General features: G+C 32.1%; 3 protein-coding genes across 3 annotated transcripts; 1 reads left to right on the plus strand and 2 right to left on the minus strand.

Annotated features, from left to right (window-relative positions):
- Positions 1-1,680: 1,680 nt before the first annotated feature.
- Positions 1,681-3,761, minus strand: LOC100305718 (uncharacterized). Its single transcript, NM_001248798.2, is given in 2 exon segments — positions 1,681-2,124; positions 3,410-3,761. Coding segments are annotated over 2 exon segments (582 nt in total). The 5' UTR covers positions 3,756-3,761; the 3' UTR covers positions 1,681-1,888.
- Positions 3,762-8,787: 5,026 nt separating this feature from the next.
- Positions 8,788-10,583, plus strand: LOC100791951 (probable methyltransferase At1g27930). The gene has a single exon (XM_003552732.5). The coding sequence runs from the start codon at positions 9,132-9,134 to the stop codon at positions 10,092-10,094; it is 963 nt and encodes a 320-aa protein (XP_003552780.2). The 5' UTR covers positions 8,788-9,131; the 3' UTR covers positions 10,095-10,583.
- A 1,348-nt stretch (positions 10,584-11,931) lies between these two features.
- LOC100795278 (uncharacterized) lies at positions 11,932-15,287 on the minus strand. The gene is given in 5 exon segments (NM_001254060.2): positions 11,932-12,199; positions 12,368-12,451; positions 14,620-14,733; positions 14,865-14,968; positions 15,066-15,287. Coding segments are annotated over 5 exon segments (561 nt in total). The 5' UTR covers positions 15,268-15,287; the 3' UTR covers positions 11,932-12,142.
- Between the last annotated feature and the right edge of the window lie 3 nt (positions 15,288-15,290).

Raw genomic sequence — 15,290 nt, forward strand, 5'->3', positions numbered from 1 at the left:
CTTAGAAGCCCTAAGCCCACACGTAAACAATATGCAACTATAATTCTAATCTATTCTAATTAGCAATAGTAATTAAATCCTTGACTAAAAACAAAAATATCATTCGGCTTTTCCCTTTTGCATCCCTTTTTTTTTTTTTCTAAACACATATTTTGTTTTAGATTTTTTTTCTCCCCAAAATACCCTTCTTTATCAACACATGGTTGGGATACTCTGCATCCTCTGTAGTGACATTTTCACTGCATGAGATCTCTACCATTAATTTTTTTTTATTTATTTTATAACAAAATATTACAGAGTTGTGTTTAAAATTTATCGATGGATGAGATGAAAGCATTTTAGTCTCTCATGTTAACTTTTAATGTAGAGAATCCATGTCCACTGAAACACAACACATCTATTTATATACACTTGGAATTAAACTTTTGGTAGACTATTTATATATAAAAAAAATGGAAGTTTATTTAGTGAGTTTATAATTTTTTATTTTTTAAAATTTATATTTTTAGTCCCTAAATCTAAATTTTTGCTTGTCAAAGTCCCTAAACTTCATTGTCATCCCTTTTGGTCTTAGCTATCAAGTAACTAACAATGTTAACTATTAATGTAAACAATAACATTAACAACTCAATGATTTGTCATATTAAGAAGTTTTAGAAATACATTAATATATATATATATTAACGTATTTTTAAAATTTTATAATGTTATAGTATTATGTGTTTTGTGAGATAAGGTGCTTGCTCCCGGAATATGATATAAATCCTCATGGATAACCAAAATACAATACGTCCGCACTAACTAACTAGTTTAAACTCTAGTACTCCAATAATTCAGCAACGAAAAACGCATGTCAATTTCCCAGCGATAAAGAATGCATATAATTGGGTAAAAATCTAGCAAATCACTTATCCACATCCCAAAAAAGATAATCATGTGTATATTTTCTATAATTTGTGTTTTAAATTTCTTATTAACTAGTTATGAATAAATGAGAAATTAAAAAAGATATTATGAAAGGACAAATTTTGCCATATTTTGAAAAGTGGAGTAAAACATTCGAAAAAATTAAGGTACAATTTGCAAGAAAATGATAAGTTAGATGTAAAAAAATACAATTAAACCTAATTAGAACTAGAGTTGAATATACATGCCAGTTCACTTGTTTAAGCCTTGTTCGCCTAGTTTCGTAATATAAATGTTATGCATGTATTGCTATGCTTATTCGAGTGAAATGACAATGAAAAGAAGAACATAGGTAAAAGGTGGGATTTTTATCCCTTCCATCAGTTCGTAAGCAAAGTGTGGAACATTTGTTGTGGAATCCTTGCTCAAAACTGCCTGTGAAATATAATAACAATATTATTTTCATATTTTTTCTGAAAAATATTTTTAGAGAGAGATAAATTGGTGATATAAGAAGATAAATCGAAAAAAATTAGAGATATTAGTGAGGTGTTTGTAAATAATAAGTGTCTAAATATTGGATTTTATTCTGGTTTATTTGACTATTTATTTTTATTCTCTTCTCTGTCAAACAATCTTAAAAATATTTTTTTTTATTTTCTTTTCTTTCACTTTATTCCATGAACTATACAGTACTACTACTACATAAAAGTATTGAAAGTGAAATCAAGTTTTAAGAGTATTTCTTAGCATCAAGTCTCAACTTTCACCAACTATCCGTTAACATTAATTGTGGGAAGCAGAAAAGAAACAAGTCCACAATAAAGGCAAACATTACAGCGAGGTCTCAAAATTCGAGAAACCATCACAGGCCACAAATGCAAACTAATTCATTAATTCAAAGCTGCGAAGTCCTATGGCATAACAAAAGCAGGAAACAAAACGACAACCCCAACTGTCTTCAACAGTGCATAATGCCGCATCATGTATAAATGCTCACAGTTTCGGTTGGAACTGCAACCAGAACAATGGCCAAAGCCATCACCATCACATAGGTAACGGTACTACTAGGTTGAACCATGCTTCCATGAGAAGCGTTTTGGCTCTGCGGGGTCGTGGTTTGCGAGTTTGTTGTTGTAGGTGCTGAAGGTGTTGTCTTCGAAGAATTTGATGTGAAGATAGCAGCATCGGGGGAACTTGGAGATAGACCCAAAAGCTCTGTCCATATTGGAATCATAGTATCATATAGTATTAGTATTAATTTATTTAAGGGAAACCCATCATCGCTAAGAAAAATTTAGACGTTAGTGGTTGAAGACATGTGACCAAATCTATTAGTGTAAGTAATAACCAACCAAACAAACGAAACAATAACAATTGTCCACCTATGTTTCATTTCTGTTCCATCAAACACTTAAAAGCTTCTATGAAACAACTGGCAAGTACGAATTCGTGTCTTAGAAATATAAATACTGATACGACCGAGTCAGTTTTAAAAGAGGTTCCAATATAATAATATTATTGATGGCAATAAAATAGTTCAATTTTTCACCTACGAAAGTGTCGACAATTATGACTTATGAATATAGACTGTTATAGTACTTCCAAGTGGTGGACGTGACAAAGTTAAAACATCGTCAGTTTAAAAACCAATCTAATTAATATGAATAAAAATATGTAGACAGTTCAGCTCTTTGGATTGCCCTTTGGTCACATATCAATTTAATTAACGACAAGAATCAGATTCTAGTTAATAAACACAATCTTATTGAAATTAATGGTAACGCCCTCCTAACCAATCTAGATGAGAGGTCTGCATGTAATTTTGTCCTTCTACCCAATCTAGATGATGGGTCACCTCCTAGTATGTATTTGATATTAAAATTATACGTAAAGTTCAATACAATTTGTTGGAAACTTAACAAGAGACAGAGAAAAAATGGGAGGAGAATGATATTACATGAATCACACATTTGTCATTAAAAATTAAAAAAAAAAAAGTAAAGTTTCAGAAATATTATAAAATCTGGTGTAATAAGATGAATTGTAAGAACTTTTGAATTATAAAACCTTGTTATTAAAGACATCTACATAACATAATAACATGAATCTATATTATTAATAGTGTTTCTGGATTGATCATGAGATATCTGAAATTTTGGTGTCTAGAAAACAGAAATAACTGTGTTGTTTGTACGTTTACATGAGTAAAAACTACACGATTTGATGTACTTGTAAAAAGCAATTAGACAAAAGAATAATTGACAAACCGAGGCGATAAACAACAGATTGTCCCTACCGTGGTTAATGAGGAGCATATCTATATTTGGTGAATACTACAAAAATGCAAAAGTTGAATGGAAGGAAGAAAATTGAAGACGTGTATGGTTCTCAAGACAAAAGAAGATTTAGAGCAAAAGTAATTTTGTGAAGGAATAAAATAAAATAAAAATTTTGTTATTAAAAGAGTAATTTAAAATGAAATTAGCAGTGGAGTAGTTACTAGGACAGTTGGTGATGCTGGCGTTTTTGACGTTGCAAACAGAAGGGAGCTGAAGCAGCTTGGCCTCTTGAATGCCCAAGCTTTTGACCTGTGGGCTACCCTTGTGGGTCTCTTGAATGATGTAGCACAAGCACTCTGGGTTGCTCTCCTTTATGGCCGTGGCGGCGTCGCAACATTCCTTTTTGGGCATTTCTTCCTTCCCCGTCGCGAAGTTCAGACACGGTATTACCTTCTGAATCACCGCCGAACACTTGGTTGCCAAGTCATCCGCAGCAGTCGCAGACCCACAACATCCCATCATCACCACCACTAACAGCCCCAGCCCCATAAACTCCACTCTCTTCATCTTCTTAATCGCAACAACTCTGCTCTGCCTTTGTTTCCAAAATCCAATGCCTGCTCCTCTCTATTTAATGCCATGACCCCGCTCTTCTAATATTGGACGGTAGCTAAACGCCGTTACTTTAATTTATTTTTCTCACCACAATTCTAACTATAGCTATTACTATTACTTTCAGTTTAACAAATTACTGGTACGACTTTTATATATGTATTGTTTCTTTCTAAAAATCACTAAAAGTTTTCGTTTTCATAAGGGAGTAGTAGTGACAGTTACCGATACTTAATAGTCTTTAATATCCGGGCAGGCACTATGCCAATGGAAATCTTGGTATTCAATTTTCTAACACGTTCCTTAATACTACTTGAAGTTAGCACGAGAGATATTAGTTACTATTATTAATTATATAAAAATATCATATATGTGCTCTCTGATATCGAATTATATTTCCATCATGCACGCTTAACTCATACATCTTTTGCGTGAGGTTTAAAGTTTGTGTATCCCCCAAATCGGTATACCCTCCCAAATAGGATCATATTTCGATCCCTACACATGCTGTGCTTCAAGTTATGGTGTAGTGAACCCTCATATTATATCATATTTCAATCCATACATAATTTCCACACATTTCATGCTTGAGGTTAGGAATTGTGTACCTGGATCAGTTGATGTTCATGTCTTGGTCCACAACCCTCTTTATAGGGACTCACTTGATCATTTTTTTTTTTATATCAGATCTAATCCAATTACTTTTAAGAGTGATTGTGCCATAAAATATCATGATCCTAATTATGTATTGAAATTCCCAGATATGATGAAACAATTTGATACACCACAATAATTCAATTAGTGGGTAGTAGAAAAGGACATTCAATAAATAACAGGACATATCTCACTAGAATGTTATGCATTAGGTTATCTCTACTCAGGAGAATTTTTTTCGTAACAATATTAAATTTAAAAAATATATAACTACTATAATTTATATTAATTTGAAAAATACCTTATATAATTTGTAAAGTTTAAGATTGAATCATTTAAATAAATTATTTTTTAAATAACTTTACTCATTTATACTCTAATGGCAAATGTACGTCATTAAGGTAACTTTTTTTGGGGAAGGAGTGGCTGTGATGGTGCCGTGAAGCATAGGAACGGAGACGGAAATAATTAATAAATGAGGGAAGCAGGTAGTCGTTGGAATGAAATTAAGAGCTCACTGTTTCAGCTTATGACATTGGAGTTTATGGGAACGACAGATACTATAAATAGCATTGTTTTTCAACCACTACGTGTCATGTCGACCTCGCTATTTAATTGTCCACGTGGCATAATTGTGGGGTACTAAATTACATGCAACATACTCTAAAGTTTGTTGGATGTTGAACTTTCCTTCTAAGTTTTGAATGCGTTGGGGTAATTTATTTGGACTTATATTACTTCTATAATTTACAATTTTACTCAGCTATTGTAAATTATTTTAATAAATTTTTAAATAATTTGTGTAAAATAGTTTATTATTATTTTATAATATAAACCTATGTAATAAACACTTATTCGCGAAAGTATTTACGCAGAAGAGTGGTTGTGCTTGTAAGATGACGATCGACTTTCCGAGTATAGAAACTAAGCATATGGATGAATGTAGTTTGGATTTAGAAGGGAAGCAATTAAAAATAATTCAATTTGTTTTGATTTAAATTCTAACCAATTGACGCGTAGGCTTCTGGTTTATTGTCCAGTTCCAAATCGACACGAGCCCCACGCCTCTGTCCCAGCCAACTCAGTGCTATTGGTCGAAATTGGAATGCATTGATGACTATATGGGGTTTGGGATTTCTGTACTAGATACATTTCTTTTTTGAGACTAGTCAAGAAAACTATATTTCACCTTGTATTTTTACTAGCGTAATTAGTGTCTCTTGCACCAATTCTGAATGATAAATCATGAACACTGACTCAAGTGGATTGGTTAATAAATTTAAAGTATAAATATTTTTATTGAAAGATAAAAAATTATATATATATATATATATATATATATATATATATATATATATATTACACTTTCTTATGATTTACATAATAAATATTTTTTTCTTTTAATTTTTAATCAATATATCATAAGGGACTGGTTAAGAAGATTCATATTAAATTTATAGTAGATGAGGTTTGGTATTATGTTTTAATCAAATTTAAAAATTTATTTAATTAACCATTATTGATCTTTAATGAGGAAAATTATTTGATAAATTATTGATATGAAATTCATCGAGGAAATGATTATTTTGGTCTCTAAGTTATAAATCAGTGACAATTTAATTTTTAAAATATATTTTTTTCTCTTAAAATGACTACAGATTTAGTTTTTGAAAAAAATTCAAATTGATTTATTTTCAATGAGATATTAAAATATTTATTATAATTTTGTCCTATAATAAATAACGTTGTCTTTAAAGACTTAATAATACATTTATTGAAATTAAGAGAGAAATCATTAATATTTTAGTAAAATTGTTCTCTAATAAATGTTAATTCTTTTTTAATACTTGTTTATTTTTTTGTGTAAAAAAAACCTTAAATATTAGTGATTTTGAGATGGAGGGGTAATTTATGATTTGGGTTATGTTCAATTAGTCATTTTAGTTAGTTTCTAACTTTTTATAGTAATTAAAAAACTTGTTTGACTGGTTTGTAAATAATTAATTTTTTCTTAATAGTTTCTAATGTCGTTATTTTGAAGTAACATTTTTTAAAACTCCAATTTCTAGTATTCTTATATTTCTTACATTGTTATTCTCAACATATTTAACCAATTTCTTAGTTACCATTTTTAAATGAAATTATAATTATATTTTTTTATCATTTTATATTTTTCAGTTACTTCAACAATTAAACTAATTTGACCGAACACTTGTAATTTAATAAGTTAGTTGTTCAGTTTCCAGCTTTGAATTACTAACTAACTTTTCAGTTAATTTTGTTAAACATAATCTTAATCTGTTAAAGTATAAAAAGTATAACAATTACGTCACTTCATTAAGTTTCGTGAGACTAATTTATCATTAAGTTGTAAGACATAATACAATTAATGTCATACTTTTTATACATTTAGAAACTAAATCAAAAAATTTCATTCATTCATATACTAAATTATCACAAGAAATGCTAACACCACACTCTTTTAAACATATTCTCTATTATTGGTTAAAATTTATTAAAAATCATAAATTTGTGTAAGTCTCATCTCTCATTTAATAACTATCTCTCCTATTTTATTTTATTTTTTTGTTTTCAATAAGTTTTAGCCAAGGAGAAAGCGTGTATTAGGAGGAGTGTGTTGTTGACACTTTTCAACTATCATTAGTTTACACATTCAAAATCCAAAATATCATTTATCCAAATTTTATTTTTAAAAATTAACACTAAAATATTTCAATTTATGTGTGCATTTAAAATTTCAAAACACTATTGATTACTCTATTTTGTTGTTAATTTATTACTGTCTTGCTCCTTCTATCTCAAAATAAGTTTGTTATTTTACGCATTAATAAAAACTAATAAATAAACAAATAAAATTAATAATTTTATAAAATTGACTTTATTATTGGTGCTCCATTCAAAAGTTAAAGTGACATATATGCACTTGTTAGTGAAAAAACAATTAATGCTAGTATATTACCTTGAAAGTTTGAGATGACACTTATTTTGTGATACAATGTTTTTCTTCGTCTCAAATATAATATTTATTTTAAGATGGGTGAAGTATTTTTTTTAGATAAATATTATGCAATATCTTAATAAAATTAGTTAAGAAAGTAAAAAGGAAATATATTTTATTGAAATGTGCTAAAATACATTTTCCTATGATTTTTAATGCATTTTTTTAGTTCAACACATTGGTTAAAAAATACCCTACACCATTATTATCATTAAAAATTGTGTTGTTAGTAAAAAAAAAAATATATAAATCACAAGTGTCATTCACAAAAGACAATAATTTTCGATGCGGATATAACTATCATAAAAGTTCTCCTTTCGAGTTAATTGTATCTGTGTATCTAAGATTTCAATATGAAATTATTGATTAATTTGGAACAAATTTGTACATATGTACTTGGTGGTTTTTCTTTTGAAGGTAAGCTACTACTTCCGCAGGACCTAAATATATATAAGCAAAACCTAATCAATTATTACGTTAATTAAAAAATTTAATTTATATCATTTAATTTTATTATCTGTATTTAAGAAATGATATTTTTTCTTCTGAATTTACCTTTATTAAAACTTGACATCAAAAAATAAAAAAATATAAACTTAATTAATTGAAGAGTAATTTTAAAATAGTTTCATTAAACATGCTAATGTAGTTAAAATTTGTTTGTATTTGAATTTAATTTTTTTCTTATATTTAGATTGAGATTAAGTAATTCATAAGTTTCCTTTTAATTTAATCACTTCTATAAGAAAAAATTTATTTCAATTTATCTATACATCTATTTTTTTTATAAACTAATTTAATTACCAGTATTTTTCAGCCATACCTTTATCTCTACTTTTTTTTAAGTATTTTGAAAAATGATCGTAAATGAAAGAGAATCATTAGTAAAAATTAAGCTGGGAAATTATAATTAACTTTAATATTAGCAAATATATTAATTACATTATTAACTTGTACGTTCTTTTTTTTTTTTTGAAGAAGCCAACATAACACTTGTGCGTTATCTATCAAAGTAGATATACAAAAATAATATAAAAGAGTGTTTTATTCATAATTAAAATCAAGAATTTGGAAATATAATTTATTTAATAAACAGCCAGTTACAGTATTACACGAATTCTTGATTCTTAATATATTTCGTGTTTTACGAAGTAATAAAAATGCACATTTTTTCGGTGAATTGAAATATATTACATTTAAAACGGTTTATCGATACGTTTTTTTTTTTTATAAAAAGAATAATATAACAAATTAAAAAAAAGAAAAAATTAAGTAATAATATTGATAAAAAAAAACACGTGAAAATAAATGTAAAATGACATGATACTACTATAAGATTAAGATTAGTGAATTCCAAAATGTCTGAATTCCATTCTTATTGGCATTTGCCAGTAGTGGCCCCCACACCCCTGCTACTATACAATTGGTATATTCATGTAATCATTGTCCTAACCCCAATATTTAGTCATAAGGTATCACTCAAAAAAGGAAAAATAAATTAAATATCTCATATTCTCAGTTTTTGTCTCCTACGTACCTCGCATTATATTGGTTGCGCTGCCAATTCTCCTCATTACATTTGACAAAATCAAACCACCTTTCCTTAAAACACAAAAAAACTCCCTCTTTCCAATCACTGCCTCCTCACTCCGTGCTACATGTTCCATAACACAACACGCACATACATAATTAACACCATATCTCACCTCACCTTATCACACACATGCAACAACACAAAGGTAACAAGGAGCTTTAAAAAACAAATGATGAAGAACCGTTATCCGTTGCCGGAGAGACGGTGGTTCGTGGCTATGGCCGTCGTGGGCTTGATCGCCACGGCGATGTTCCTCACCAACGCGATCCGAACCTCGGAAACCTCGTACTTGTGCCCGGGCGCGCTCGGGATCCGAAGCAAAACCCGAACCGAATTCAGCTACGACGCGTCACCGATCCAGCTCCGCGCGATTCTCCACTACGCGACCTCGCGCGTGGTTCCGCAACAATCGGTGTCGGAGATCAAGATCAGTTTGGACGTGATTAAATCACTGGGCCGGCCCATTAACTTCCTCGTCTTCGGGCTGGGCCACGACTCCCTCATGTGGGCCTCATTCAACCCGGGCGGCACCACTGTGTTCCTCGAGGAGGACCCGAAGTGGGTCCACTCGATCCTTAAAGACGCGCCGGGCCTGCGGGCCCATACTGTGCGTTACCGCACGCAGCTACGCGACGCGAAGGGGCTTCTCACCTCGTACCGCTCCGAACCTTCGTGTTCTCCCACGAAGGCGTACCTGCGAGGCAACGAAGCGTGCAAGCTGGCGCTGGAGAATCTTCCCGACGAGGTTTACGAGACCGAGTGGGACTTGATAATGATTGACGCGCCGAAGGGGTATTTCGCGGAGGCGCCGGGGAGGATGGCGGCGGTGTTCTCCGCCGCGGTGATGGCGAGGAACAGGAAGGGATCGGGTGTGACGCACGTGTTTTTGCATGACGTGGATCGGAAGGTGGAGAAGGTGTACGCGGAGGAGTTTCTTTGTAGGAAGAACTTGGTCAAGGGTGTTGGAAGGCTTTGGCACTTCCAGATACCTCCTTCTAACGACACACATGCTTCTCGTTTCTGCTAGAAACTTTGTGTTCACCTCCTCCGCTAACAATTTCTATGATGCGTCGTCATCATTTTTGTTTCTTTCTTCCCTTGTTAGGGTATCATGTGGTGTGGCATGCATAGGAACAGTATATCAGATACTACATTATATATTTACTCTCTCTTTATATATATATATTGCCATATTATATGCTTTCTTATTTTTACTTTTTAGTTTGTTCGAAAATTACTAAGGTTACAGTGATCAATTGACACTCGTTGGTAGTATTAAGTTTGAGGTTTCCGTGTTTAGTCATGTTACATGTTTGGAGGTACTATAGTTTTATTGTGATTATAATAGTCTTCTGCTTGGTGGTTTCTCTTGCTCGAATGAATAATGAATGGAACCATGTGCTGTTCTGGCGAGTGGTAAATGGAAATTATTTTAGGTAGAAATCGTAATTATTTACTAGCTAGGGTTGTATTCTGTACTCTTGCCCAAGCAGCCCAGCGGTTAAAAGGAAAGAAGTTAATGACAATGGATGAATGCAATAGTTTAATAATTAAATATGTAAAAAATAAAGTTTTCTTAATTAATTTATTATAAACTATCTTACAAAAATCACAAATAACACTTTTTCCGTAAAAATAAAAAAACAAATATAAAAATATTTATAACATTCCGGCATCCTAATCATTAATTGAACTAAACCTCTTTATACACTTTTAAGACAAAGAATGTCAATGAATACAGTTAAATTGTTAATAACAAATTAACAATGATTTCCCATTTATTGAACTAAACCTCTTTATACACTTTTAAGACAATGTATCTAGTAATTAATAATATGAATTATTAACTTTTTTTTCTTCTAATAAACTTAGAATTGAAAGAAATAAAATATGTCAATGAATACAGTTAATTGAAATAATTTCTTAATGATTTAATTTCTGATTATATATTTAATGTAACTAGTGTAATAACTTGTTTCTTACATGGATGTTATATATATAATTCAAATACTAGTTTCATATCAGACATTATCATTGGGCATTATTTTTAATAAAAATTATAATTAGAATTTTCCTGACTAAAAAAACAACATAAAAATTGGCACACATTATTGAGGTGAAACTCCTTTATTGATTAGATTAGATATGTGCCATTCACTTGTTTGTATTTTCATTTAAGGAACAATAACTCAAATTAGTTCAAACAAAATGATTTAATGTGAAAGAGAAGTTACAATTGAAAGAGAGTTGACAAAAAAAAAAAGAAGACAAAAGAATAAGCAAACAAAATTACTGGTTAAAGATGCCAATCGTTGCAAAGAGCAAGGTATGGGATTATATTTGAAAGTTGGAACACACCCGTCAGATTTTCCTACCATCCACTTCATATTTATATTCCGCAATGAGTTTTCATTTCGGGTGAAAAGCAGAAAAGATAGATTACCTAAAGCAGAAATAAGAGAAACATCAATTTTTCCTTTAAATAAATAGTTCTCAGTTCAAGTCTTCAAGACAGTTTCCCTTTAAGTTTATTACGTAGTAAAGATTCGAAAATTTCACTCAAGAAATTAGAATAAGAACTTGAAAATAAAGGAATGAAATTAGTATATGGCGGTCTAGCAGAGTGTAAATCCAAATACGAGCCACATCTCCACGCTCCATTATCATCTTGTGATAGGGGTGGACGCACATTTCTACATCTCTCATCAAAGTATAGATATTTCATAGCGTGTATCAGTATCACCTGTCATTTTCCAATTGTTTCGTACACTCAATAACGCGTACAAAAATTAAACTAAACTAATATGCAGTCAAGGCACCAAACTACGACTAACCAACCCCCTTCAACTCCAAACACTAGAATATAATGCTTATAATGTTATAACTATGGGTAACAAATCATACTAATTACATACATCTTCGCAAAATACGGAAGAGATCCAATTTGCATCAGGATTACATCTGACTGCAATGACATAATGGATTAATCAAAGAACAAAATCAGCCTAACCACTCGAAGGCATACGCGTTAATTCATCCCTTGGTAATACTGTATTCTATACAAAATCTAACAGACTACAAAAAATATTTCATCCTGTCATCCCTCCTCATGGCATTATATACAGCTTGGACCTGAAAAAAACCACAACATTGCATATCAAAGGTATATTTACCAAGAATCATTTGCAGGGAAACTCATTCTAGTGTATATATATATATATAACACAAATGGATGTTGCATGTTCTTTTACGAAAAAATCCATCTTTAGCAAAAGAGAAAAGTAAACAAGACAGACAGACCTGTTCACTGGATACAACTTGGACAGGGCCAATGTTTACAGATACATATTTGCCCCTTGCTGATAACTTCTGCTTCACACGTCCCTGTAACAAAGATGTTAACGTTCTTAAAATATGAACATCAGCCACCAAATAAAAGTGTAGATGTAATATATTAATAGTTATTGATGCAATTTTCGACACTCTTCCTGTATCTATCTCTTCAAGGCAATCACAGCATGCAAGTTTACCATATAATTTGGGAGCATTTGGATGAAGTTATTTAGGGCTCGTGTGAAAGTGGCTTATGACCTTCCTATTATAGCTCTTTTTAACTTAAATAAGGTTCCTAGAGATGCTTGTGAAAATAAGCTCTTTTTAGCTTTATTTCAATAAGCTTCACATTTAAACTCATGAAACTTTCATTTGAAGAGCTTATTGAAGAAATGTTAAATCAAGTTCTAAATTCTAATGAACTCAGTCAGTCCATTTTGTGAGTACTTAGTCACGATGGACTACACTTTTCCTTGAAGTGTTAGGGACTTGGTGTGAGACAAAGGAGCAATCAAATTCATTGTCACTGAAAAGGGCACAATTATCAATTTTAATTATTAAATGCTTCTAAGGTCATATTGGCACTGAATTACTGTAGCAAGTAATTTGCACAATGCAGGTAAAAAAGCATCTTCCCATTGTTTTTTTTTTGGGTCGGCATCTTCCCATTGGTCATCCAGTCCCAAATTCCCAAACATCTTGAGTAATAGGAAACTGAAACACAATTAAAGGCTAGTAAAGTTTGCTTATTTTGGGAGAGTAGATCTTCAACTACCAACCAAATATTAGAGGATAAAGGCAATTTCTATATCCAGTCACAAGATAACAAGAAAAGGCATCTAACACATGGCTGATGCTAACTTCTAGGTTTATGATTTAAGTCAACAAAACTAAGTTTGTGTGTGTGCAGGTGTGCCTACACACAGTAAGAGAGAGGAGCAATATACTTTTCAGACCCATACATAGATGATGATTATTCAGTATGAGCTCTATCTAGATTAATGGTTTCGATCAAGAAGATTCCATGTGTTAGTGTGTATGAGTGTGTGCTTGCACACATGTAAGAGAGATGAGCAAGATACTTTTCAGGAGTATTACATAACTGATGATTACTCAGTTTATAGCTTTATGCCCCATCTAGATTTAAATTGTGTGTGCGATTTCCTTCCCTTTGAGCAACTACCAGAAAAGATTTTAGGGCAGTAAAACTCATATTGGAAATTTCGAGCACATGTTTCAAATTGTGTGTGTTTTCCTTCCCTTTCAGCAACTTCCACAGGAGATTTTAGGGGGAATACTCCTCATATTGTAAACTTTGGGCACATGCTGGATAGCGCGCACAAGTTGAGTAGATGCTTGAAAGTTTGGGTCCAAATGTGGTCAGCACATGCTTAAAAGTCTGTGTATGTGTGTTTTCCTTTCCTTTGACCAATTTCCACAAAAGACTTTAGGGGGATGACACCTCACATGGGAAACTTAAAGCATATGCTTGAATGATTTTAGAGGCAATACACCCCATATTGGAAACTTTGAACACATCCTTGAAAGTTATGGATGCATTTCTATTTTCAAGCTTCTTACCCCAATGGTAAAATGTCAAAGCGAGTTATTTAACAGGTCAACATAGTTAGTAGTTTGGTATTGTTATAACTATTTGGAACAGCTCAGCAACCTACAAGCCAGAACTATTTAGTAGATAAAATAACAGATATTCACATGTGATCTTAGAACCAACAAATGAGGAACACTATGCAAATCAAAAGTTGCAGCCCACAATGAACTTCTAAAGTTAGTTGTGTAGATATTGATTATTGATTATTTACCCACAATGAACTTCTATTCTAAAGTTAGTTGTATAGATATACTATGTATGGCTCCACCTTGGAATGATAATTTACAAGCCTAACAAACAAAACTATGTTACCCATCAATAATCATGACGTCACAGTTGGACTGAAGCAAAACTTAGTAACAAAATTGAAAAAAACTTTAATTTTTTTTATTAGACATGCACATGTCACAGTTCCAATTACCATTACAATTAGCACAGGCCGTATTGTATAGGAAAAGAAGCTAAGTTCACAAGGGAAGGTAGTTTAGTTATAAAGAAAACAGAGTCATTTGGATCATAGTTCATACTATATATCAGTGCATCAATTTTCAGATAAATAAGTCCAATTTCCAAGGTTCTACGAACGTGTTGAGGTATGAATACACACCTGAGGAATGGGCTGCTGGATTACGGATTCCACAGCAACAACCATGGCTTGAACGAAGTCCTCCCCTCCAGTTCCTATTGCAGTGAATCCCCGAACAGTTGGGTATGAGTTCACCTGCGCAGCACACATTAATAACACAAAAAGTATTGCCATAACAAGACACAACAAAAACATGAACACAAAAAGAAACTGTTAAAACCAAGCAAGCGAACAGTTAAATAATGAATGAATTAATGAAATAGTACCTTCTGGTCCAAAGTAAGCCATTCATTAGAAGAATCATCCGACACGGTGCCTCCAATAACCATGTTTGTTGTTTGCCCAACCCTCCCTTCTGCCTTAGACACCTCTGCAATGTAACCACTTAACCAATCAATGAAATTTTCAATTTCAATTTATAAAAATTAAGCATAGATTAAATTAAATAGTTGAGAAGATGGAATTACCGGAAATGGCCTTCAACACGGCCTCTTGAGGTGGACCCTGATCGTCCTGAAACGACGGCGTCTCGTTGCTGGAGCAACGGAGGGTTAGTCCTTTGCCACGGCGAAACGGATAAGCCCTAACGGGTCTGTTACTAAAATGAAGAGGTTGCAATTGGAAGGGTTCCACCAGAATCGATGAACGAAGCATGCTCCTGCACGCCATTTTTTCCGTCTATTTTCCTCAAC

The sequence above is a fragment of the Glycine max genome, chromosome 18 (genome assembly GCF_000004515.6).
Source record: "Glycine max cultivar Williams 82 chromosome 18, Glycine_max_v4.0, whole genome shotgun sequence".
Taxonomy (NCBI): Eukaryota; Viridiplantae; Streptophyta; class Magnoliopsida; order Fabales; family Fabaceae; genus Glycine; species Glycine max.